General features: G+C 32.2%; 2 protein-coding genes and 1 pseudogene across 3 annotated transcripts; 1 reads left to right on the forward strand and 2 right to left on the reverse strand.

Annotated features, from left to right (window-relative positions):
* Positions 1-5,060: 5,060 nt before the first annotated feature.
* LOC118037218 (rust resistance kinase Lr10-like) lies at positions 5,061-8,068 on the reverse strand. Its single transcript, XM_073406020.1, has 2 exons — positions 7,674-8,068; positions 5,061-6,257 (listed from the first exon to the last, which is right to left on the reverse strand). The coding sequence occupies exon 2, from the start codon at positions 6,169-6,171 to the stop codon at positions 5,113-5,115; it is 1,059 nt and encodes a 352-aa protein (XP_073262121.1). The 5' UTR covers positions 6,172-6,257; positions 7,674-8,068; the 3' UTR covers positions 5,061-5,112.
* Positions 8,069-19,156: 11,088 nt separating this feature from the next.
* LOC118037217 (cytochrome P450 81Q32-like) lies at positions 19,157-22,868 on the forward strand (annotated as a pseudogene).
* Positions 22,869-23,398: 530 nt separating this feature from the next.
* LOC118037229 (large ribosomal subunit protein uL3y) lies at positions 23,399-27,276 on the reverse strand. Of its 2 annotated transcripts, none has more exons than XM_035043145.2 (6): positions 27,138-27,276; positions 26,180-26,286; positions 25,514-25,624; positions 24,639-24,943; positions 23,937-24,346; positions 23,399-23,812 (listed from the first exon to the last, which is right to left on the reverse strand). In XM_035043145.2, the coding sequence occupies exons 2-6, from the start codon at positions 26,262-26,264 to the stop codon at positions 23,554-23,556; spliced, it is 1,170 nt and encodes a 389-aa protein (XP_034899036.1). In that variant the 5' UTR covers positions 26,265-26,286; positions 27,138-27,276; the 3' UTR covers positions 23,399-23,553. The 2 variants fall into 2 exon arrangements, with proteins under 2 accessions (XP_034899036.1, XP_034899037.1); XM_035043146.2 differs by having other exon boundaries at positions 26,180-26,327; positions 27,138-27,189.
* Between the last annotated feature and the right edge of the window lie 109 nt (positions 27,277-27,385).

Raw genomic sequence — 27,385 nt, forward strand, 5'->3', positions numbered from 1 at the left:
AGGATATACAAACCGAAACAATACGAGAGACATTCCCTGATGAGCAGTTGTATGTGTTACATTCCTCTACAAGACCATGGTATGCTGATTTGGTGAACTATTTAGTCACCAAAGAATTCCCTCCAGGTTTGTCTACATCCCAAAAAGACAAGTTACGAGCTGATGCTAAATATTATTTTTGGGATACTCCTTATCTGTGGAAATTTTGTGTGGATCAAGTAGTTAGGAGATGTGTACTACAAGATGAATTTCATTCCATTCTTACCTTTTGTCATTCTCATTCTTGTGGTGGGCATTTTGGAGCAAAAAGAACGGCCCACAAGGTACTTGAAAGTGGTTTTTATTGGCCTTCTATTTTTAAGGATGCATATCATTTTTGCAAATCATGTGAAAAATGCCAAAAAACAGGTAATATCACTCATAAGAATCAAATGCCTTTAATGAATATTATTGTAAGTGAAATTTTTGATGTTTGGGGTATTGATTTTATTGGTCCATTTCCTTCTTCTTTTGGCAATCTTTATATCCTTCTTGCTGTTGATTATGTGTCCAAATGGATTGAGGCAAAAGCCACACGAACTAACGATGCTAAGGTTGTTTTAGATTTTATCAAGACTCATATATTTGACAGGTTTGGAATCCCTAAAGCTATCATTAGTGATTGTGGTACTCATTTTTGCAATCGTTCAATGGAAACATTGTTACGCAAATATCATGTGACTCATCGGACTTCCACAGCATACCATCCTCAAACAAATGGCCAAGCTGAAATTTCAAATCGAGAGATCAAGTCCATTTTGGAGAAGACAATGAAACCCAACCGGCGAGATTGGAGTCTACGACTTGGTGATGCACTTTGGGCTTATCAGACTGCTTACAAATCACCTATAGGAATGTCACCTTATAGGATGATTTATGGAAAAGCATGTCATCTACCGGTGGAGCTTGAACACAAAGCTTTCTGGGCCGTTAAAAAATGTAACATGGATTATAATGCTGCCGGGATTGCAAGAAAGTTGCAATTGCAAGAGTTGAAAGAGATTCGAAATGATGCTTATGAGAATGCAAGGATTTACAAAGAAAAGACTAAGAGTCTCCATGACCGAATGATTATAAGAAAAGAATTTAATGTTGGGGACAAAGTCCTTCTTTATCATTCGCGTTTGAAACTTTTTCCTGGAAAGTTGCGCTCCCGTTGGATTGGACCCTTTGTTGTTTCTAATGTTTTTCCTTATGGTGCAGTTGAAATTACAAGTTTAGAAACCAACAAAGTACTCAAGGTAAATGGGCATCGTTTGAAACCTTTCTATGAAGGTTGGAAGACAGAACTCACCGCTTCTGTAGAGTTAGCTGAACCAATCTATGAAGAATGAGCATGCCACATGTCAAGCCAATGACATAAAACAAAAGCGCTTACTAGGAGGCAACCCAGCACAAAAAGAAAAGAAAAATCAGATTTGCTTTCTTTTTAGTTATCTTTTATTTTTTTCGCATTTTAATTTATTTTCTATCATTCTCTTATGTTCCTTTGCTTTTATTTCAACATTGAGGACAATGTTGTGTTTTAAGTGTGGGGGTATTGAGAGAATTTTGGTTTTCTTATTTTAGTTTTCTTTGTTGTTCTTAAAAAAAATAAAATTATGTTTGATCTTTTTAACTCCCATTGGTTTTTGAGAATATGAGTATTATGTATGAGAGTTAATTGAGATAGATGAAGATATAAATCAAATGAAGGAATATGCATGTAAATTTTAAGGTTTAATTGGTTCAGGGATTGACTTTGAGAATAAGCCATGTTGACTTTATAGTGTTATACCAATGTAAGCTTTTGAGCCTTCAACATTATATTCTTTGAGTGTGCATTCTTTCAATGATATGTATCTCTAGAACTTGCTTCATATCTTGTTGAGATTACATTCGCATTACATATATACATGAAGATGATAAAGGCATTAGGAATTTTAACCATTTGAGCCAAAAAGCCAACCTAAAGCATATTATCCTTAGTAAGCCCCTTTTGAGCTTGTTTATCTTTTCTTTGCTTTATCCATGTATAAGCCTTAACTTTATATATGTTTTCCTTTCCCCTGGCCAAGGATTAATAGAGCATATACTTGTGATATCTTATGGAATTATGGTTGGAAATTATGTGAAAGGAAAGAAGAAGTGATGCTTGATGAAAATATGGGCAAGTTTCCAAAGGTGAAAAACAAAAAAAAAAAAAAAAAAAGAGAAAGAAAGAAAGAAAGAAATAAGTGTTCCTTTATGTTCTTAAGATTTTATGTTGAAAGATCTTGAAAAAAAAAAAAAAAAAAAGTTAAGCATTGGTGATTAAAGATGGAAAATTTATGTGCTTTGATGGAATATCTTGTTTGAAATATCATTTTTAGAATGCTCTACTTTCTTTGGTTTGAACCTTCTCTTTTACTCTCTTTTACCTCACCTTAACCTTAGCCCCATTACAACCGGAAATAAGACCTTTTGATTCATGCATTGCTTGTAATATGTTAGTAATGGAGATGAGATTGAAAGAGCAAGCTTATGGTAGAACATATTCATTGATTGAATTTTGAGAGATTTAAAACACATAAGCCCTAAACACGTGAGTGTTGGAGTGGATATCAATGAGAGGACCTATCACTTTGGCATGGCATAGATTTCATTTAAATCCCGACAATTAATTGAGTTTTGAAGTTTGCATGTAAATAAATTCATGAAAATTTATACTATTTATCCTTCTTAATTGTGTTCTTGTTTATAATGCATATATTCTTGGATATTGATGGGAGATTAGGAGATTGGTCATAATGATTTGATTTAATTTAACTTTGATTTGATTTTACCTATCCTTTCTCGAGGACGAGCAAGAGCTAAGTGTGGGGGTATTTGATGCAACCATATTATTTGATAGTTTCACCCACATTTAACTAGTGTTTTGCCTATGTTTTATATATAAAATGCCTTGATATTCTTTGTTTTATGTTTTGAAGGCACTTTTGGATGAAAGATGCAAAAAGGAGTAAATTGAAGGTAATTGGCAGATTTGACGTTCAGTCGATGTTTTGTGCAGAACATGAGCTCTAAAGGTCGAAATGAAGTGATTCCAATGGCATTAAAAAGCTAACATCCATACCTTTCTGGACATCTAAGGCAAGACAATAAAATAAGGAAGAGCATGGAAATCGCAGCTTTCAAAGTCAAATCTCACAATCTGCCAATTCTGACCTTCGGTCATTCCGACTTGAATATCTAGAGCTACAAAAGTCCAATTGATGCAAACTCAATTGTTTTGGATTCCTGACTCAAAGGCCTATAAACTCTCCAAATTTCAAAAAAAAAAGATGTCATATGAGGGAGATATGAGTTTTCAAAGATGACAACTAAATTCTGCCAGCAAACAGGTTTCGTGAAGAAACGAGTCCAGATTACGTTCCGAAGCATCTAAACCGACATCCAAGTTTTTATTTCAGCAATGTAGCTCCTCTAAGTCAAAGCTTGAAGATTTCATGCAAAGCTATTTATCTTTTTTTAGGAAAATAGTTATTGAACTACTTAAATGTAAATTGTCTACTTAAAGGAGGACTATTTTGTAAAATAGAGATTAGGGTTTCCTAGCATATAAAAAGAATAAGAGAAGAGAAGGGGGGCAGCCACCCAAGAGGAGAAAAACGCCCCCTACTCTAAGAAACCCTAAATCATGCATTCTTCCATCTTTTTAATTAGTTGTTCAATAAACATGCAAGGCTAAACTTATTTTCTTGGTTGCAAGGACACGGAAACCTTCGGATTTCAAGAACTGTGAGATCTATTTTACCTTTTCTTTTCAGTTTATATGATGAATATGTTTGTTCTCCTATGCTTATTTTTCCTATGATTGTTTATTTTAATTGCTAGAGCGGACTCTAAGTTTTTATTATAGACAATTTATTGCTAAGTTTGATATCAAAACCGGAGTTGTGGTATATGAACTTGTGAAGCAACTGAGTTTAATAATTGTAGAGGATCTACGTTATTAATCTTAGGGAGAACATTCAATCAAAGCAACATAAGCAGACAACTTAGTTGTTAAGATAATGAATTTATCTAGATCTTAAGGCTGCCATTGGATTAAATCATTAGTGCAGACACTGTGATTATTTGTTGGTTAGGGTTAGTTATACGGCGGATCCGTTAATTAACCAACGTTAAGAAAAGATAAAATTCAGAATATAAACTGGAATTTCGTTTCAAGGATCGGTTCTGATTTCTATAGGTGGATGTGTGATTGCGACCAAGGTTTGTTCTCTTGATAATTTTCTGATTTTATTAAATTTTGTTTGATAGTTTTCTGTTTTATTTTTCTTTAGCCTATATAACATCCAACCCCCCCAAATTGCATAACGTATAGCATAAAAATCTGAACTAAATCTTCCTTGTGGGATCGACCCCTTGCTTGCTCTATACTATCTTGTGTGTTGTGTTTGAAGCTAGGGTAATTAATTTGTGCGACCGCGACATCGCAACACATGCATTTTGGCTTTAATAACCAGTTTATTAAAGTCATGAGAACTTGGCCAATATTTCAAAAAAATATTTTGTTTTGTTTTAATGTCTAGGATTACAAATTTATACGTAAAACGTATTCTCGATATTAAAAAGGTAGTCCTTTATAGATATTAGACCGATTAGATTTTTACCCCAAAAGATAAGAACCTCCTTATTGAGGAGGGCTTTTCTTGAACCCTAGACGGACCAACATGATAAAACCTTATAATTTTTTAGACAATAAAATAATGCAGCTTACCTTAGACAGGGCGTATTTGGGGAGCTAATACCTTCCCTTTACGCAACCAGTCTCCGTACCCAATCTCTGAGACCAGTTAGGGTTCCTAGTGACCACAATACTAGGTGGCGACTCCCACTCCATTTTTCACCGCTAAGAGACAAAGAATTCCTTGTCTCACTATATTTTCCACAATAGATAGACTTACCACACTCGATGATGGGGGGTGGGCGATCGCCGCAACGCTGCACGCATGCGACAACAAAAACGACTATCATCAAAATTAAAATAGTTAAGTCATACAAAATTAACATATTACTTAAATAAACAAACATATAAGAGTATTTCTATCAACGACCAAATTGATATGAAGAATCAACGCTACAAACATTCGACGGATCTCTTAAACTTGTTGGATTAGCCATGTTGATCCTATCATCATTTGATGTCTGTTGTGGAACGAGAAAAGGCTTAGGAGGCATTTGTAGAGACTCAATATTTGCTTCAAGCATCTGTACAACTCTATGCATCGATGGACGATCAATAGGCTTCAATTGTATGCACCATAATGCCACTATAGTCATCTTTTTTATTGTGTTCTTTTCCTGCTCTATCACTTGATCTTTAAGTATATCCTTTCCTTCATTAACCTGGTCATAAATCCATGAAGGGAAGTACATCTGACTTGAATGATCTGCCAATGCATTTAGATTTTTTCTTCTACCAACCATTTCCATCAACAACATCCCAAAACTATAGACATCAGCTTTGTAAGAGACGCCTCCGATACTTTTGTAAAATAACTCAGGAGCCATGTATCCTATCGTTCCTCTAGCCATAGTAAGGGACACAATGCTATTATTAGTTGGATATAATTTTGCAAGTCCGAAATCTGAGACTTTTGGAGTGAAATTTTCATCGAGAAGAATGTTGTGAGGCTTGATGTCAAAATGCAAAATCTGCATGTCACAACCTTGATGTAGATATTCAATGCCACGAGCCACCCCGAGAGAAATTTCATATATTTTCTGATTGCTCAGCGGTATGGTACCTTGCCTAGAAAAAATATATTTTTCAAGAGATCCATTAGGCATGAACTCATATATAAGGGCACGCTTTGAGCCCTCAACAGTGAAGCCTATGAGCTGCACCACATTGCAATGGTGAATTCTTCCAATGGTTGCAACTTCATTAATAAATTCTTGCCCATTACCTTTTTCTTTGCGCAAAATTTTTACAGCTGCAAAACGGCCACTACGAAGCTTTCCTTTGTACACCGAGCCATAACCTCCTTCACCTAACTTGTCATTGAATCCGTGAGTTATCTTCTTAATCTCCGAGTAAGAGTACCTTATAAGCGTGAGATTATGATCTTGACTTTGCAAGAATTCTTCAATCTTACAATACATTGATAAATGCCTTCTTCGCCATTTATAGACCAATAAGGTTATGAGACATGGAAGCCCACAAATGAATAATAATATATGATATATCCCTGCATATAGACATTATAAGAACATTAATCAATTATGGAAACATATTATTTGTTATTAGATTGCCATGTAATTTTTTTTCTAAATGAAATTATGATTCTTAATTCAAACATGTATCCACAAAAGCATCGATTTTTTTTTAATTTGAAATTCTTATCACCAAATAAAATTTAATTGAGATTTCATTGATTTAAGGGAAAAATCAAAACATAAAAACATTAATATATATATATACCAAGTTTTTCTTGCCAATATATGTTGTTTTTCAAATTTTGTAATTTTATTCATTAACTTATAAAATATCTCTCTTTATTTCTTAGAACAACAATTAAAATGAGTCCTCAAAATTTAATTCATTTTTTTTAATTCCATCCTAATCCTCTAATTTTAAATTCAGAGCTCTAATAAACAATGAAATAATTGTATATTTCACACCTCCATTCCTGATATTTTTAATATTATTTTTTTATTCGTTCAGTCTCTTTACTCTAGATATTTTTTAATATGATCCCTCTATTGTGATTTGATCAATGCTTCTATTAAATGTCAACGCATGCCAAGAATATAGAATTTTACACCTATAATTGTTTTTTAAAAAAAGGAATAATTAAATTTTTTTTTATAAAATCAACAATTGAGAAATATTAGAAACAAATTTCAAATTTTGAAAATTGAGTTAAATTTGAATAAAAAAATTAGATTGAAAAATGAAATTGACAAACCATTAGAAAAAAAAAAAAACACCATAGAGTATTGTAAATATTATTTTTTCATAACAGAGAAAAAGAAAAAAGTTAAATATGTTAAGTCATTCTTTTTTTTTTTTTACTAGATGCTTTACAATTTATTTTTTCTATTTTTAATTGTTAATTTTTTAGATATACAAAAGATAATGGATGAAAACCATTGAAGTACCAATACTTGAAGATAATATCGCACTTAATGGTTTTGAATCTTAATATACATTCATTGTCCATTTTAAAATTTCAATGAAGGGTTACAATTTATTTTTTTCCATTTTAATCTAGTATTTAATTTGTCTCTAAGAGTTTTAGAGATTTTAAGTTTGATTTTTTCCCCTAATGTTTCCCATTTGTTATTTTTTATAATTTGTATTATCTTTCTTTTATTTTTGGTAACTTTGCATTTCTAAATTGTTGACACTTATCCATATTTAATGGAAAAATTGACATCGGTTGCAAGAAAATAAGTAATTAGAATTGAATTGAGGAATTTAAATTTGAAAGACTTATTTTTAACAATTTAAATGATGAAAATGAGCAAAAGGTAATGCATGGATGAAACCATTAAATATGTATTTCTAAAATTGATATTATCTTTTAAAGATTTTGCATCTTAATATATACATACATTTAATGGTTCACAGTTATTCCAAGAAAGCCAAAGAGAACACTTACCGATGAACACAAGTAGCACAAGTAGTGTAATGAGCAAAATTATGAGAATGCTTAGTGCATCCGAAGAGATGGTCTTTGTGTTATCCTTTCCTGCCAAATAAATAAATGAAGGGAATGAAAACAAATAGAAACTAAGAAACACAAACAATATTACATAAAGGCTATGCTCTTGACAGCCGCTTAATTTGGATAGTTGCCTTTGACACTCCCCTCCTCTATGAGCCAAGAAAGTTTCAACAAAATCCTAACTTGAAGAGAGAAACTAAAATTGTAATAATTATAACCAAGAATAGATAAGGACTAAAATAAGATTATATGGATAAACTTGCTAAGAATCTCTGTTAAATTCAAAAAAACTTCTATCCCGATGCTCTCATGCGCTAAACAATGCATGTATAATCATATGAAAATGTACGTAGTTTATACGTTATATTTTAGCAATAGTAAGATTCTTAATTAAATTATAATAACCTCTTATAAGGAAAATAAAATATTTTAAAAAAAAATTTTATTTATATATATGCATTAAACTTTTTTTAAAACCATCCCTTCAAGAAAAATTATTAAGGAATTTTGAATTGTAATAATTTTAAACTTTTGTATGGTTTTTGTAATAATTTTATGATACTTCTAATTAAACTAACATATAATTAAGTATAATTATCTAAACTAACACCAAATATTTAGATTAACTCTTTGAACCGAATAAAAGAAAACTTTCACATCCATTTTTGTAAGAGAAAGATTGTAATTTAGCCTAAATAAGACATGCATGAGCTAATTAATCCTCACCGTTTATATAAAAGGATAATTTCAATCGTGGTTGCCCTACAATAACAGAAAAAGAGCAAAGTAAATACGTGAAATATATATATAAAAAAATATAAGTGAAAAGGCTACGAAAAGGGCATTATTTAAATCCTTTAGGATACATACATAAATAAATACATACATACATATAAATACATACATACATATAAATAAATACATATATATATATATATATGTTTCGTTTTGATATATCACAATTCACAAATAAATTTATTAGTACTACTCTTCTTAGAAAGTGTTATAATAAGATAAAATAAATCAACTCACCCAAGCTTCGATAAAATATCCAGTCACCAACTATATTCACTAAAAAAGAAGAAGAATAAAAGGTATTGTCACCTGTCAATGTCTAAGATTTTGGTATACAAAAAAATAAAGAAAATGCCTTTGAGATAAATGTATCAAATCTAATCCGTATATTCTTTTTGCAAAATTGAACCATAATAAATAAAGACTCATCACCGTCTAAATACTTGTTTATCGGCCATACATCGACAGCTACATTTCAAAGAAAAGATAACATTGCGTCAATATTCAGAATCTTATAATTCATAAATTTAACTGAAGGAAAGAGCATGCAAGTGTGTTTTAGTATTCAAATAACCTAATAGCTAGAAATAGACTTGGAGAGTTTAAAGCAAAATTAAAAAGAAATATACTAAAAAATTATCGAATTGAATTCATTATTAATAGAGTGGATTATCATTCTGAGAGCTAGTCATTTTAACAAATTCATATATTTTAACGGAAAAACTTCTTAAATTTACTTTAAACTTAGCTATAAATAGGCATCTATAGTGGATATCCTGACTTCATACTCAACCTTTCACCATCTTTCATGCAATTTTTCAAGATTTTAGGTAGAAAAGTTAGAGAGTTTACGTAATAGCAAAGTTTCTGAAGATCTCTCTCTCCAATCCATTTTTTTATTGTCTTGAACCTTATTTAGGTTTTATGTTCAAGAATTTAGATAAATAGAAAAGTTCTTACCAAGGTTATTCAGTATACGATTAGCCAGAAAACCTGCAAGGAAAACAAACAAATAATAAAGAGACTAAGTAACATCGATATTACTTTTTATTGGGGAATATAAAATAATTATGCATTTTGATTTAAAAAGGTTGAGGAATTGTATATAATATTTTAAATTATCATTACAAGGTGAAAGTCAGTTTTATATAATATATAGGGTGTAAAATTAAAATTATGATAGAGAAAATATTTGTTTTTAAAAAAATTAATAAGGCTGTAAGAAAGAGGTATATGATTTTAAAATCTGAGAGAGAGAGAGAGAGATAAATTCCATATATAACTGTGGAGGGGGTGTTTAAAAATCAAGCCAAGTACTCTGGTCATTACCCATTGGATAATATATGTTAATGTTCCGGGTATTGGTAATAATAATAACAATTAATTTATTATTATTATTATTATTTCAAACAAAACAAACCGATTATAAAATAAAATAAATATGACAATCATGTTTATATTCGCATATTGATATAAAAAATATAACTGTGATGTGAAAGAGAGGTACTTACCTATTGCATTTTGGATTGGAGAACCGCTTAATCTTACATCTATATATATATAAAAAAAAGAAAGAGTTAAATTAATGAAATTAATTAAAATCCTTTTAAGAGAATAATTATGCAACTGATATGAATGAAAGAGCTAATAAGAGCTTAAGACAAACGGTAACGCATTATTTTCCTCTTTTTATCAGCGACCTGCAACTGATATGAATGAGAGAGAGAGAGTAACGTACCGCAATAGTACTTGCTTATGTTGGCTTCATCAAGGTTGCAGGGGTTCTCTTTCAGAAAATCACAACAGGCCCCAGACCATGGAAGATAAAACCCATATAGAATACTATCGCGGACTTCTATATAGGAAATATTGGTCCAATTTTTCGGCTCAAAAGTGAAAGGCGCTTGATACATCAAATTTACATGGCACGAGTCCGGTATGTCCCCCAAGGTGGAAGAACCCGTAAAGACATAGCTGGAAGAACCAATTAAGACATAGCTGGAATAACCCTCCATATTGTGGGAATTAAAAAGAGTACTACCATTTTTGCATGAAGAAGCATCCACAATATAGTCTGAAGGACTCGTTATTGGCTTTGGGCAACTTATAAAAATAAAACTTGATGAATCGAGGGAAATATCATTGTAATATTCGAACAATCGATTAAATGGAAGATAATCCGTGTTGTCATAGGGATCTATGATTAAAGAATGACCCTTCTGAACATCAGCATCCACAAGTCGAATCGTCAAGTTGCTGTAATGGATTGCCTGAACGTAATATTTTACCGTCTTATTCTTCAAGTATAAAGCTGGGCGGTTGTTTTCACAAGTAAGTTCATATTTTTGGTTGCCGCAGCTTTTGGGATCGGTACTTAGTCGAAAAGGGAAGCTAATATTATGGATGTTGCCACAAGAAGATGGAGCACAGTCAACAGTACTGTTCTTGCTAGCACTGCAACTCTGGTGACCGGCTAGGATGACTAGAAGAAGAAGGGCTGGGTATGCACCGAAAAGGTGCTTTGATATTCCACTCAACATCGAGAGAAAACTTGCAGGGAAATAAAAATAATGGTTTTGTTTTGTTACTCTGCCTGCACACACACATATATATATATATATATATATATATAGGTTTTTCACTGTAGTATTTTTTTTTTCTCGTTTTTTATTTTTATTTTTTATAACATGTATTTTTTACCTAAAATTGACTTCTTCTTCTTCTTCTTTTTTTTTTTTTAATTTCTTTTAATTATCTTTTCTAATTTTTTTAAATATTGAGCTAGTTAAAAATTTAACTATGTAGTTTTTTTTAAAATATTGTGGATTGCTATAATATTCTCATACATTTATTTTTTTTCTTTTTATGATTTATTTATTCCTTTTTTTTAAAAATGGTCTTTGTAGATTTTATTTTTTTATATTAAGTTGGTTGAGAATTTAACTTTGTAGTTTTTGTTTTTTTAAAAAAAACAATATAGATTGCTACAGTGTTTCCCCTACATAGTTTTTGTTTTGCTGCATATTTCCTCACATATTTTTTTAAAATATTATCTTTATCGAATTTATTTTTTCAATATTGAGCTGGCTGATAATTTATTTGTTTTTTCTTTTTTTCCAAAATTTTCATATTTTACATTTTTTTTGTTTTGTTTTTTTTCAAAATTATTTTTGTTGATTTTATTTTTTTCACTATTGAGCTTGTTGAAAATTTAGTTTTTTAGTTTTTTTCTTTAAAACACTGTAGCTTTCCCCACATATTTTTTTTTTTCGCTTTTGTTTCCTTTTTTTTTACATGTTTTTTTTACCCAAAATTGACTTCTTTTTTTTTTTTTTTAATAGTCTTTATCAGTGTTTTTTATATATTGAGCTGGTTGAAAACTTAACTTTGTAGCTTTTTTTTTTTAAAAAAAAAAAAAAGCACTATGGATTGTTACAGTGTTTCTCTTACATAGTTTTTTGTTTGGCTGTAATGTTTTCCCCACATGTTTTTTTTTAAATTATCTTTATCGAATTTATTTTTTCAATATTGAGTTGGTTGAGAATTTAGCTTTAGCTTTCCCTATGTTTTTTTTTTTTTTTTAAATTTTTCCTAAAATTGTCTTTCTTCTTTATATTTTTTTCATAATTATTTTTGTTGATTTTTTTTTTTACTATTGAGTTGATTGAGAATTTAGTTTTTTTAATTTTTTTCTTTGAAACACTAGATTGCTACAGTGTTTCTCTACATGATTTTTTATTAAATAATTTTTTTTTTAGAATTATCTTTGTCGAATTTATTTTTTTCATATTAAGATGATTGAGAATTTAACTTTGTAGTTATTTAAAACACTATAAATTGCTACAGTATTTTCCCACATGATTTTTTCCTTGCTACAATGTTTCCCCACATGTTTTTTTATCGATGTTTTTTTTCCAAATTTATTTTTGTCAAATTTATTTTTTTTATACTGAGCCGGTTGGCAATTTAGCTTTTTTTTACTTAAAACATCGTTGATTGCTACAGTGTTTTCCCATATGATTTTTTTTTGTTATGTTTTTTTTTTTTTAAATTGTCTTTGTCGTTTTTATTATTTTTATATTGAGCTGGTTAAAAAATTACAACTGTAGATTTTCTCATAAAACACTATAGATTGTTATAGTGTTTCCCTGCATGTTTTTTTCCCTTTCGTTTTTTTTATATTTGTCAAAATTATCTTTGTTGATTTTTTTTAATATTGAGCTGGTTGAGAATTATAATTGTATATTTCCTCACAAAACACTATAGATTGCTACAATATTTTCTTAGATGATTTTAAAATTGAGCTGGTTGAAAATTTAACTTTGACTTTCACCACATGTTTTTTTTTTCATTTTTTATTATTTGTTTTTTGCTTTTTTTCTTCCAAAATTATCATCTTTTTTTTTTCATTTTTTTTGTGTTTTTTGTTTTTATAATTGTTTTTATCGATTTTATTTTTTTAATATTAAGCTGGTTGAGAATATAACTTTGTAGTTTTTTTCTTTAAAATATTATTGATGGTAACAGTTTTTTTTATATGATTTTTTTCACAAATCCACGATAATGCACAATCATACCACAAGCCCGCGGTATCACGCGGGCATATCATGTAGTGTGTGTGTATATATATATATATTATGTTCTTGAGAACAATACTTTTTTATAAGCTGGGTCCATCCTTATTCAATACAAAAGGGGATCGATCATGGTCAAGTCGACGAATTAATAATTGCATGGTTACTACTGAAGCATTAGGAAATTACATGAGGAGTTCGCACCAACGAAAGTTAAAGCAATTACAAAATATCAACGATCACTTTTTAATTTTTTAATTTGATAATCATTTCATTTATAATATTTAATTTAAAATTTTAATTTAATTAAAATTTTTAAAAAAATCATTAAATAACACTAACAACTTTTTAATCTCAATAATTTTATTTATAAAAAACAGTAATTAACCATATAAATTAATTAAACTGGATATTTATATAAACAGGGTCCATCCTCATTCAATACGAAAGTGACCGATCATGGGTCAAGTCTACAAATTAATTATGGCATGGTTCCTACTGAAGCATTAGGAAATTACAAGAGGAGTTCCCACCAAAGAAAAAGGGAAGCCAACTTTGAATTTTATAAAAATGCACAGAAGGGGTACCCACCAATGAAAGTGAAGGCAACTTTTACAACTTTGCAGCAATTACAAAATCATGGTAGTGGTCGTATTGGACCGTTCAGTCAATTAATATATGAACAGACTTTGAACTATATAAAATTATAAATTAAACACAGTGAAGAGCATAGTACTTTAATATTAGCAAAGACATGGGTCAGTTTAATTTTGCTTGTTGTTTTATTTTAACCTTTTTTTCCTTTTAATTTCAAACCAAATTAAATTGAATTAGCTTCAAATTATCATAAAAAAACAAAACTTAAAGAAAGAGGACTGAAAAGTAAAACTAGAAAAATAATTACTTTCCTGACACAAAATTTATGATAATTTTTATTTTAATCCAAAAATAAGGTATTGTAGTGATGACAAATATATATATTTTTGGGTTTTTTAGACATATTTTTGTTAGATTTTTACCTCTTTATACTTGGCATATTTAACACTTTAAATTTGGCCTATTTAATTTATAAACATTTCTTTGTGTTTTTATCTTCATTATTTTGTAATTTTTTTTATATTTTTTCCCTTACACTTTTTTTTTTAAAAAAATATTATACAAATAATAAAAGGAAATGATGTTTCACTATAGTAATTGTAATGTTGTCCCATTTTTATACTATGTTATAAAATAAGATTTAAAACTCTTTTCAAATTTCATTCTACCTTTCACAATTAATATTATTTGTGAATATATGAAATATTTTCTCTAATTCACCTATAGTGATGAATCTTCTTTTGATTACTAAAATATCTTCATATAATTGATGTTATACCCAATATTTACCCATTTGTTACCCTTAATTAGGACAACATGTAGTAGGATAAAAACACAACACTCTATTTATAAAATATTTTAATTATCTTAAGTCTAAAAATAACTTACTAACTAAACAAACAAGCATCCATTACTTCTTTTGAGGAATCTTTGTCACTACCACAATCTTTACATTTACTGACGGATTTTTCCATCGGTGTTTACACTATCATTCCGTTGGTAATTAATTTACCAACAAAATCACCGACAGAAATTCTCCGCCAGCGAATCTTTTATCAATAATTTTTTATCTGTTGATAATAAAAATTATTATTATTATTATTTTATTTCCTAAAAAATGATAATAAAAAAAAATGATGATGAAAAAAGAAAAAAACAAGTAAAAAAATGATAAAATAAATAAAGAATTAATTAAATTTTGGGTAAGGACAACATGGTTAGAAGTTTGGGGATTTAATTAAACTTTGAATTAGTTTTATTAACCAAATTAAAAGCTTAATTGAAGAATTGACAAGTTTTGGAATTAATTGAACTTGGAATTAGTTTAATTTATGAAATCAGGGGTTTAATTGAAGAAATACTAAAGCTTGGGGCTGATTCAGGTTAAAACTGCAAGAAATTGAAGTCTAAGGACAATTCTGTAAATGGTGATAAAAGACAGGGGTCCAATTAAAGTTTATCCAGGGAGCTTGGTTGCAGAACTTTCAAAACGTCAAGGACCAAAACGCAAATGGCCATCAAACACTGTTCATCTTCTTTGCCTGACCGAAAAAAACGGATGCCCAACGATGCATCGCCATTAATCCTGCAATAACAGTCACTTTATTACCTGGGTAACGGGGGCATTATCTGGCTATAAAGCCAGAGAAAGAAAGCAGAACAGAGAGGAGAAAAAAAGCAGAACCGAGGGAAGGAGAAAACAGAGAGGCGGAGCGAGCAGTACAAGAAAGCTTAAACAGGGGGAAAAAACGGGGAGAGAGCTTAGAACACGAAGGGAGCACAGATTGGTGAAACTTAAATCACTTCATGGAATTAGTTTAATTTTTCATGAAACACTATAGATTATTATAGTGTTTCCGACATATTTTTTTTTTTTTTTTTTTTTTATATTTGTCAAAATTATATTTGTTGATTTTTTTTAATATTGAGCTGATTGAGAATTATAATTATATATTTCCTCGCAAAACACTATAGATTGCTACAGTGTTTTCTTAAATGATTTTAACATTGAGCTAGTTGAAAATTTAACTTTAACTTTCCCCACATGTTTTTTTTTTCATTTTTTTATTTTTATTTTTTGCTTTTTTTTCTTTCAAAATTATCATCTTTTTTTTTTCATCTTTTTTTGTGTTTTTTGTTTTCATAATTGTTTTTTGTCGATTTTGTTTTTTTAATATTAAATTGGTTAAGAATATAACTTCGTAGATTTTTTCTTTAAAATATTGTTGATGATAACAGTTTTTTTTATATAATTTTTTTCACAAATCCACAATAATACAAAAGCATATCATAAGCCCGTGGCGTCGATCATGGGTCAAGTCGACGAATTAATAATTGCATGTTTACTACTGAAGCATTAGGAAATTACATGAGGAGTTCGTACCAACGAAAGTGAAAGCAATTACAAAATATCCACGATCACTTTTTAATTTTTTAATGCGGTAATCATTCCGTATATAATATTTAATTTAAATTTTTTAAAAAATCATTAAATAACACTAACAACTTTTTAATCTCAGTAATTTTTATTATAAAAAACAGTAATTAACTATATGAATTTATTAAACTGGATATTTATATAAACAGGGTCCATCCTCATTCAATACGAAAGTGACCGATCATGGGTCAAGTCTACGAATTAATTATGACATGGTTCCACTGAAGCATTAGGAAATTACAAGAGGAGTTCCCACCAAAGAAAAGGGGAAGCCAACTTTGAATTTTATAAAAATGCACAGAAGGGGTCCCCACCAATGAAAGTGAAGGCAGCTTTTACGACTTTGCAGCAATTACAAAATTAAAGGAACCCAGCCCAGGAATATCCAAGAAGCAGAGAAAACTAAAAAGTAGCAGCGTCGGCTTCCCCTTTCTTCAGCACCAGCCTCAAACCAGAGAACCTACCCAGAAAGATTAGCTAAAAAAGAGAACAACATGTTCACAGACTCTGATGACATTGCAGGACTTTGGTTTCTAAGATCACTTTTCTTCAGAGTTCACAGCTATGACAATAAGCCATCAAAGACAAACATGTTCTTGAAAAATTTGGCAAACAAACTTAAATCATTTGTAACAATATTTACAGACTCTGATGACAGATTGGTGAAACTTCATTCTTTTAATCTGTTTGTTGTGCTAGTCCTAGCAAGCACTAGGATAACTTACTGGTGAAAAATAAAAAAATAGTAACTTACTGGTTCTTGGCATACTCTGTCTGTACACGCCATTTCTGCCCTAAATTTCATCATTCAAACACATCCATGTTTTATCTAAATTTCTAATTTCATATTGATCCAAATTTTAGGGTATTTTTTTTAACCTATTCCCTAAAAAATGATCAAAACTGGAATATATCTTAATGTTATTAGGGCCTAATAAAAAACAAATGATAAGAGATTATAATTCTTGAGTTGATGACGATCATAAGTAGTAAATGGTTTTCTCTTTCATATATTATTATCTAGGATTTAAATAAATCTAAAAATAAATGTTGCAATGATGTATTATTGCGATAGTAAATATGATAAGAAAAAAAAAAAAAAGCAAAATAGCTTACAGGTCTACGAAGAAGAAAAACAAGTGCTAGTGGATGATGAGATTAAGAGACTTGTCGGAATGACTTTCCAAGTCTATGAAAAAAAAAAGAAGCAAAATAGCTTAAACAACAAGTTCGTGGACACCTCGTTCCACAAGCTTGAAGAAAAACAACAACAAACAAATAATATACTAATGAAAATAATTGTAGGGCCCATGAAAAGATGATAGACAACAAATTGTTTGAAATGTCAAAGATAAATTATGATTGTTTGCTTCTAGAAATTATACTTCTTTATAATTCATAGAGAATTAATGGGTTTTTATTTTTTTATTTTTTTCAAATATTATGGAGTTGAAGGGTTTGGTTGAGAAAAAAAGTATATAAGTACACTGGTAATTACATATCCAACATATTAACAATAATTAAGAAAGTAAATTGTTTCCATCAATTCAGATTAAGAAGTTAGAACCACTCTAAAATTCAGATTAAGAATCCAACAATAATTAATATGGAAGTAAATCAGCTTAACAAATATTTCTTTCTTCAACCAAATTAGCAACAATTAATTGATGATATTGATCTTTGGGAATCTTGACTTCACAAGTCTACGAAGAAAAAGAAGTGCAAGTGGATGATGAAATTGTCGGCAAATCACTTCAATCCATTAAAAAAGTCAAGGAAGAAACTTTTTTATTTCACAATATCAAATGAACACAACAAGTTAATGCATGTCTATGAAGAAAAAGCAAAGTAGTTTACACAACAAGTTGGAGCATTGTTAGTGCAGATTAATTAGGGTAGGGGTCGGTTAGAGTTAGTTTACAATATAATAAATCGTGTAAGTATATAATGGTACGTAGGAGGATTATGTAAGAGTCACGCAAGAAATAACAAAATCATTTTTCTGGCATTATCAGTTGGAAAAATATCAACTTACATTTTTTTAAAAATTACAAATAAAATAGAAATTAATATACTAGAATTGAGAAATATAGACTTGAATGAAAATAAATAAAGATACTTAATTGAAAGAAATATGGAAACATATAGAATATCATCTCATCTCATCTCATAAACGTAGGGCATTTTCCAACTCCACATAGAAAGTTGACTTAATAAGAATCAATAAAAAAAACCTGAATTAACATGCGACCGGATGAAAATCAGGTTAAAAAAGTCATTAAATTTTTTTAAAGAAAAAATTAGATTAATTTAGCTGTCGTCCTTTATCGATTTGTAATTGAATTTAATGACTATGACAGAAGTTGGTGAGCACGTGGAGCCGTGTTTTCTCAAGATGTAGTTTTTATTAATATCATCATTATTTGCCAAGCAAGTCCACCGGCGATGGGCCACGGGTCAGAGAGGGTATTTACCAGCTAATAAAAACAAATTCAAAGAACCCCCCAACCACCTCCGTAAATACCCAACCACCTCCGTAAATACTCAACCACCCCATTGTCGAAGCGTTTCCGCCCGCCGTGTATGCTACATTAGATCCAATGCCATTCTCCTTCAGAATGGCCTCACATGACGAAAATTACTATGGATGAACACTATTTTGAAAAACCCAGTTCACTCAGAATTATTTGAACCAATTCAAGTAATAAATTATTAAAAATTCCAAACTTATTATTACAAGTGATGTTAAGATGTTTTCGTGTAAATATGAAGATACCATGCCAGCAGCCTTGTAGTGATTCTATTTCTAGTCAAATATGAGTACATAATTGAGAGCTGGACAAAGAAGACCAGACACGAGGAGGAATGGGCCTCTATGCTTACTTATTGAGCAAACCTCACATAAAGTGGCTCAGCAGTTACCTTGAGTTTCAACAAAAGTCCACAAAGTTTTCCAGTATTATGACAAATAATACTTGAAAATAAGTGCGATCAAACAAGCAAGCAGTCAACAAATGATTGACAAGCAAAGCAACATAAACGAGAGCAGCAATGCTTCAAATTCCTACTTACAATCTCTTTTCTTTGCTCACAAGACGATACCATATTTCAAAGTATGCTCCTTTTACTTCAGTGGCACTCAAAATTTTGTTGATTTCCATCAGGCGGTAAACTGGTTGGCAAGCCAAAGGTCAATAAAGCCAATAGGACCAATGATCCCATCATTTTACTTGGACAAGCAGCTGGAGGACGATAAAGAGTACGGTCTCAGTCTCTTCAATCCCAATCAGGACGGGTGCAATGAGTGGCTAGATTCAAGGGAAACTGGCTTAGTGGTTTATGTGTCATTTGGAAGCATGGCTGCACTTGGAGAGGAGCAAATGGCAGAAATTGCTTGGGGCCTAAAGAGGAGTTCCTGCTGCTTCCTGTAGGTAGTCAGAGAATCGGAAAGGAAAAAACTTCCAAGCAACTTTGTGGAGGAGTCATCAAAGAAATCTCTGCTTGTGACCTGGAGCCCGCAGCTAGAGGTTCTGGCTCACAAGTCCGTCGTTGGTTGCTTCATGACTCATTGTGGGTGGAACTCAACACTCGAGGCGTTGAGCTTAGGAGTGCCAATGGTGGCAATGCCAGAGTGGACTGATCAACCAACAAATGCAAAGTGCATTGCCGATGTTTGGCATCTAGGGGTTATATAGAGTGAATGAAAATGAAAAGGGGATTGTCACTAAAGAAGAGGTAGAAGGGTGTATAAGGGAAGTCATGGAAGGTGAAATTAAGAGGGAATGAGATGAGAAGGAACTCTGAGAAATGGATGAAACTGGCCAAAACAGCAGTGGATGAAGGCGGAAGCTCTGATAAGAATATTACGGAATTTGCAGCAGAACTTGCAATGAAGTTCCATGAAACCAAAGATTCAAAGGTGTGAAAGCCTACATATGCATGGCCTTAAAACTTGAAAATGCATCTTATTTAGCTGATGTGGTTTGCCTCAATCATAAACTTGATTACACATCCACCTAATTCAACTAGATCAACACCATATGCAAAAGCATGATTTCTCAATCTGAAGAATAAACTTGACAGAGCATTTTATTTCCAAAGGCACGAGATATATCGATTTCTTGTTCTGTACTGTGTACCTATATCATTTATATATTCATCAGAATTCACTTTTACAGCACTAGCAAGCATGTCCAGCTTTATCAATGAGCTGGGAAAACCAAGGTTACTTGTATATATATGACCCTAACAGATATGGGTCCTAATCACATTAGATGGCATGCCATTTTATCGTTAAATAAACTATTCGTTAGGTAGGGTACTATCCAGACAACAGCAGGAAAGAATTTGAAGGAAAATTGTTTTACATCTCCCTCTCTTCAGTTGCTTTGGCATCTTCCGTCCAACTGCCTAATTTGACATTGTCTTCTACAAGAATCTTTCCATCTGTTCGATTCAAAATGATCTAGGCATCAGTTATACAAGGTAAAAAAGAAGAAAATACTAAATTTAGCAAATGCTCAACAAAATGACAAGAAGCAGAGAAAAACTACAAGGTAGAAGAAAAGCATCATGTTAATTTTCTGACCCTTGATAGATTTTCATAAGCAACTCAAAACACCCAATTGGATTGAGAAAATTATCTGTTGACTAGGTTCTTGGTAAATAAGAGGTATGACTTGTTTGCTTTAGCGGCGAAGAAATATTTTTTCATGTGGCATGGTAAAAAGAGGAAAGATGATAAGATGTCTTCTATAATTCAGCAAAATAAGATGTGGCTTCTTAGAACCAAAACCAGTTTGCATGTAGGAGCTGAGCTCAAGAGAACAAATGCATTAATCCTCTAATAAGAAGTGATGAATGTTGAAACATGCAGACACATTCAAAATGATACATCCTTCAAGTACATCGCAGCAGCTGATGAGTTTTTGGATGCCTTCCTTGCCTGATGTATCCTTCAAGTACATCGCAGCAGCTGCCACCTCCTCAGGAGTAACTTTCCCATCATAATCCCTGCATGCAAGTAGGATTACTGGATGTGAGTGTCATCACAGGATGGAGTTCATAAACCATCTTATTCCCTGTATTTGCATCCCTCTGCGTAGATGTTAAGGAAATTGAAGAGGCCAGGATTTTGAGGGAGATCTTGGAAGTGTTTTTTGCATATATTTCCATGATAAATGTGGGGCATCTGATTCCAATGTTGCAGTGGGTTGATATTACAGGCTACTTGAAGAAGTTGGATAGACTAAATAAGAAGATGGATGTGTTCTTACAGGGACTGGTTGATGAGCATCGAGATGACAGGGACAGAAACACTATGATAAACCGGTTTCTCGCTTTGCAAGAAGAACAGCCTGAATACTACACTGATGACATAGTCAAATGATGTTTTTGTTTTGATTCACTCAATTTTTCTTACGGTTTGATCTTTTGGTATCATCTCCCCTTTCAATTTCTTAGAGTTTCATTCACTAAAAAGGGAAACAAAACCACAAATTATGCCTAAAGCCACCTGTTTTTCTCTCCACCGCTTCATCAAATTTTGTGTCAACGTATTAAACAATTCATCATGTATTTTTCTCAACCCGACCTAATCCAACGTATTAAACTAATAAATTTTTTTTGACAAGATAAAATCAACAAAATAAAGATCATCATCGATGGTAGCATGACATGACATGCATCGCCATTAGATGACACGTGTGCAAACACGTGATAGATAGTTTTCCTTGTGTTTTTTCATTTCAGTTTTTAAATTAGCCAAATTAAGGAAAGAGAAAGATAAGGACAAATAATGGGAGAAAAAGAGAAAAAAAATTATTGGCATGCGCCAAATAATGGGAGAAAAAAATTATTGGCATGCGCCAAATAATGGGAGATAATGGAGAGAAAAAAGGAGAACAGAGACTGTAAACCCTTCTCATCTTAGCTTTCGGGTCGGAGCTGGCTTGAGTTTAATTCACTAAATATTTTGTGTAGGTGTTGTTGCTTGGGGGAACAGAGACTGTTGCTAAGGAACATCTATGGAATGGGCATTAGCCAATCTACTCAACCATCCAGACGTGCTAAGGAAAGCTAAAGCAGAACTGGACGCTCAAGTTGGAGACCGCTTGATAGAAGACTCAGATTTTGCAAAACTACATTACCTTCAGAGCATCATATCGGAGAATCTGCGTTTATGTCCGGTGACACCGCTTATACCACCGCACATGCCATCCTCCGACTGTACCATTGGAGGATACCATGTCCCAGCTGGGACCATATTATTTGTAAACGCATGGTCTCTCCATAGAGACCCTACACTGTGGGATGAGCCCACAAGTTTTAAGCCTGAGAGATTTGAATCTGCAGGCAGAGTTGATGCATGCAACTTCGTCCCCTTCGGGATGGGAAGGAGAGCTTGTCCTGGAGATGGCCTAGCAAAAAGAGCAATGATCTTAACTTTGGGATCGTTGATACAGTGTTTTGAGTGGGAAAGGGTTGGTGAAAACAAGATTGACATGGCAGAGAAGATAGCAATAACTATGTCAAAAGTTGAGCCCTTAGAGCTATGTGTAGAGCTCGCCCGATTCTAGACATGCTTCTCTCTTAAGTGATCAAAAAATATAAAATTGTCAAGAGTTTATTTGATTGCCACTATTATATGTATGTGTTTATTTTCAAAATATAATAATAATAAATTACCCCTTAGGGTTTGATTTTCTTATTATTTTTGGACATGATGATACCAATTGTTAAAATGATATTAAACTATAAACTGCAGCAAAAGTTTTTTTTTTCCCCTCAAGAAGGGGTAAAAATGAAGGTTAATGATAATAAACGTGGATTATCAAATTATATATATATATATATCAGCTTTTTTATCTACTATTATAATTTTTTTAATGTAAAAAATATGTTTAAAAAATCTGTTATATTTATTTTTTATGTCCATGACAAAGTATAAGTAGATAATTAATATTTATTTTTTATGAAATAAATCCGTTAGTAATTATGGTATGGGTGGTAATTTTTTTGTAATTCTCGGTAAAATATCAACAGCCTGGGTAATTTTCTTATAACTCTCGGTAAAATACCTCTTGATGCCACTATTACATGTATGTGTTTATTTTCAAAAATATAATAATAATAAATTACCCCCTCGGGTTTGATTTTCTTATTATTTTGTGAAATTACGATACCAAACGTTATAATTGTATTCAACAATAACCTCCAACAAAGGTCTTTTTTGGCTCAAGGTGTAAAAAGGAAGGTTTAAGATAATAATTTAGCACCGAAAATATATTAGAGATAAGAATTTCCAAATTGAAGAAGACAAGGATGACAAGTGAATCCAGAATCAAACCAACAGTTGAAGACTATTGAACAGTAATAGAAATCTAGCAAAGCTGATTCTCTCCATTGCAAATCAAGTCTTGAGCCGCCCGTAAAACTTGGCCTTTTCCTCAGTGGTCTGGAATCGTCCGTGGCCAAATTTGGAGGATGTATCAACGAACTTGAGTTTAATTTCCTCCATAGCAACTCTAGATGTCTGCCTCAACAGAGACTGCCTCAGTGTTACCACACGTTTCTTGGGGCCCACGCAGCATCCTTTTATCAACAAATAATCCTCCTTCACAACGCCATAATGAGGGAATCCTCCAATTGGTGTAATGCCCTTTTCAGTCCTGTTGTTCATGACCAAATATCATAATATTGTGAGAAGAGGCAGATGCTCAACATCAATCAATCTTGGTGAATGCTAAGGACTAAAATCACAGTAGGGACAAACTACAAAAAAGATACATTTACCTGTCATATTCAGTAACTGCAGAATGAGACTCTTGACCACACTTCCCAAGCTTGTAAATTTTCTTGTTTAGCTCTGTGCGGTGATGGTAACCATTCTGCCCAGCCCTTGCAACAGTAAATGAGACCCTAGCTGGATGCCATGCACCAATACAAGCTACCTTGCGAAGACCACGATGAGTCTTGCGAGGGAGTCGAGTCACACCCCAACGAGTGACCACACCTTCATAGCCCTTTCCCTTGGTTACACCAATAATGTCAATCATTTCATCTTTCTGGAAAATAGCATCAATAGGAATCTGCTTCTCAAAGAAACTGTAAGCAAAGTCAACCTTCTTGGCAACATCCCCGCCGTTGACCTGGATCTCCATCAAATGGGCCTTCTTCTGTTTCAGTCCCTTCATTTTCCGAATCTACATAAACCATGCCAACAACACCACCTTTAGATATCCTTGAAATCACATTCATCTAGAGTCTAAACCATACCACAGTAATAACAAACAAGGGGGAATCTGAACATCAAGAAACTGCCTCGATAAACAAAAATATTCAAGAGCATGGACATAAAAATTAAGACGTCAGCAATTAAAAGTTTGCTATTGATGTCTGGTATTTGGATTCCAGGTATTATAGCTCAGTAATTTCAGAGTAAGATTATTATTAATCAAACAGACTCATTAAAATAAGGATGCAAGTGTAGAATACCTGAGTATGCGCTAACACACGAATCACAGTGCAATATTTTTTCAGTTTCTCCAATTGAGCCTCAATGTCCTTTTTCCCATCCTCAGACTCGTACTTCTTACAGTACTTTGTGAAAGCCTTCTTCTTTGACTTGCACCAGTTTTTGTAGAATCTCCTTCTAACCTCCTCACTCAAATGCTGGGCCCATACAGTGCTCAGAGACCGGAGACCACCAGGAGTATTGATATAGCCAACAACCCCAACAACAACCATTGGTGGTGTTTCTATGATTGTAACAGCTTCACATGTTTCTTTCTTGTGGAGCTCTGGAAGACAAATGAAGAACGAATTAATGAGCACATAAGCTAGAGGTGAGTCATAGTGTTACAATGAATATTTTAATCTTCCTTCCGGCTGCTTTAAAAATGTGCAGAAACAGAACATCAAAAAGGGGTACACAAAAAAGACATACAAACAACAAATTGCACAACAGAAGGCAGCAATGCAGGGCTGCAAATTACAATTGTGCACACTTTCAAATAAATACTCCCAATCAATCGCCAATTCCAAGCAACCCAGACATGTTTTATTGGCAAACGAGGTGTAAAATCATCAAAATCAATATAAACATGCTATCAGAGACAATTCCAAGTGGTCTGGGGAGGCCCTGGCAACAACAAGGCTAAAAGTTTTGGCCTCTCATTGTTAATATTATAGTGTTTGGTCCAAAACACATGCTACAAGGACAACACATCCCTGCATGCTAACCCAATCAAACATGATGATCTTGATAAATTTATAGGCAACAGCGTATCAAACAAGTTCCTTCACCAAAGCTAGAGATAAAAAAGAGCTAGCATCAAGCAGGATAATCAAGAAAAAGTAAAGAAACTCACTTGAGCCTGGCTTTTCAACTTCTCGGACAATATGAGTCATCCCAGCTTTGTAACCTAGGAAAGCAGTCAATCTGCAAGGTTTTTTTGGATCATCCTTGGGAAAGGCCTTTGCTGTAACATCATCAAAGAGAACAAAATTCAATACACAGAGAATGCAAGTTGATACAAATAAGTTATATGAAGCCAGCCTTGATAAATGCAAATACCACCATGTCTAACAATAATAAATTAGAAATCATATCAAGCTTATCTGTGTCAGGGATTATGACAATATAATACTGCAAGGCAGTTCATCTAACTCCCGATATATAAGATAGGACAATAAAATTTAATGGTTATTAAGGAGATGATAGTAGGAAGTCCAGATGACCAATCATTGTTGCCTCACTTGACCCATTCTATATCATTCTATATTAAAATGACTCATATAAATCCTTTACCAGAGTTGTTCTTTGTTGCAAAAACCAAACATGGGACTGCACATTAGGCAATAAAGCAATGATACTTGAAGGTACATATTGGAGAAAAAACAACCTTCTCACAAAACCCAACTAAAAATTAAATCATAGCCTGAAGGTACACATTAATCATGTAGAAATAGAATGCTTCCAATGTGTTATCTTCAACTGTAATGTTTATAACTTCAGGTTAAAGAGCATAAGAAACCTTTTCCTCGATGGCGGGAGGCTCTTTTTCTTGGGAGAAATCCCAAAGAGCCATGTCTAGGGTGTTCAAACTTGCGGTGAGACATGCTTCAACCTTTGATATAACCTCTGCAAGACTCGTGAGCTTCAATATTGTTTTACCTCAAGAACTAAAATATCAACAAAAAATAATATATCCAAAGAAAACAACAATAGTACTAATTCAGATTCTCCTTCAATAAATGTTTAAATATAAAATCCAACCAATAAGGACCATAACAATCAAAATATAATAATTTTATCTAGTATTTCAAAGACCCACAAAAAATTAAATCGCTGTTAATATCATTAAATAGATCTAGTTGAAATCATCATAATAACAACTAAAATACTAATCAGAAATAAGCTTAAACTGAATAAAAATGATTTCAAAGTTTTTTTTACAATTAAGATATACTAATTTGAAATAAAGAAAAAGAAAGGACCACTATTGGTACCATAAAACAACCCTTTGAATTGTAAACTTACAAGGGTATTAACCACAAAACACCAGCAAATGAAAAGAAAAGATTTTTCCCCGAAAAAACCAGAGGCCTATGGCAGACATATTATCATGCCAATTCTCAAGCTCATCGGTATTTCTTTCCAAAAACCCATCTAGGGTTTCGGCAAAAAAAGAGCCATTTCTGAGACTCCAGCCCTGATTACTCACCACTTTTCATAAAGGGAAAAATTCTTTTCAAATCATCACCATGTAAAGTAGTAAATACCATCGCATGTACACAATCACAGTCACGAACCAATCAAATAAAAGTATAGAAAATAACATATAGCTTGACAAAACTAGTTCTTCTTCAGTTTTACAGCAAAAACAATCAAAAAAGAAGGATAAAAAAAAGCCTACTAGATCGGCAACAAAAGGCTAAAGAGACAAAACTGAATATTTTCAGATAAACGAGAAAGAAATAGAACGATAGTACCTCGGCAAAATGATAAGAGAGAAGGAGCAGAGAAGTTTTGAGAGAGGCAGTGGCTGGCTGCGAGGTGATGGACAAAAAACTGAAGTGTTTGCCTAGGTTTTTATAGTGTTTTTTTATTAAGATTTAACGGTTGGATTAGTGCCTTTGGGTTGATATTGTCCGTTAGATGGATGGTTGCACCTAGTGTTAGGGTTTTCTGCTTGTCAAAAGTTTATTGTGGCCACCAAATGCTCATCCTAGGTTAGATC

The sequence above is a fragment of the Populus alba genome, chromosome 17 (assembly GCF_005239225.2).
Source record: "Populus alba chromosome 17, ASM523922v2, whole genome shotgun sequence".
Classification (NCBI taxonomy): Eukaryota; Viridiplantae; Streptophyta; class Magnoliopsida; order Malpighiales; family Salicaceae; genus Populus; species Populus alba.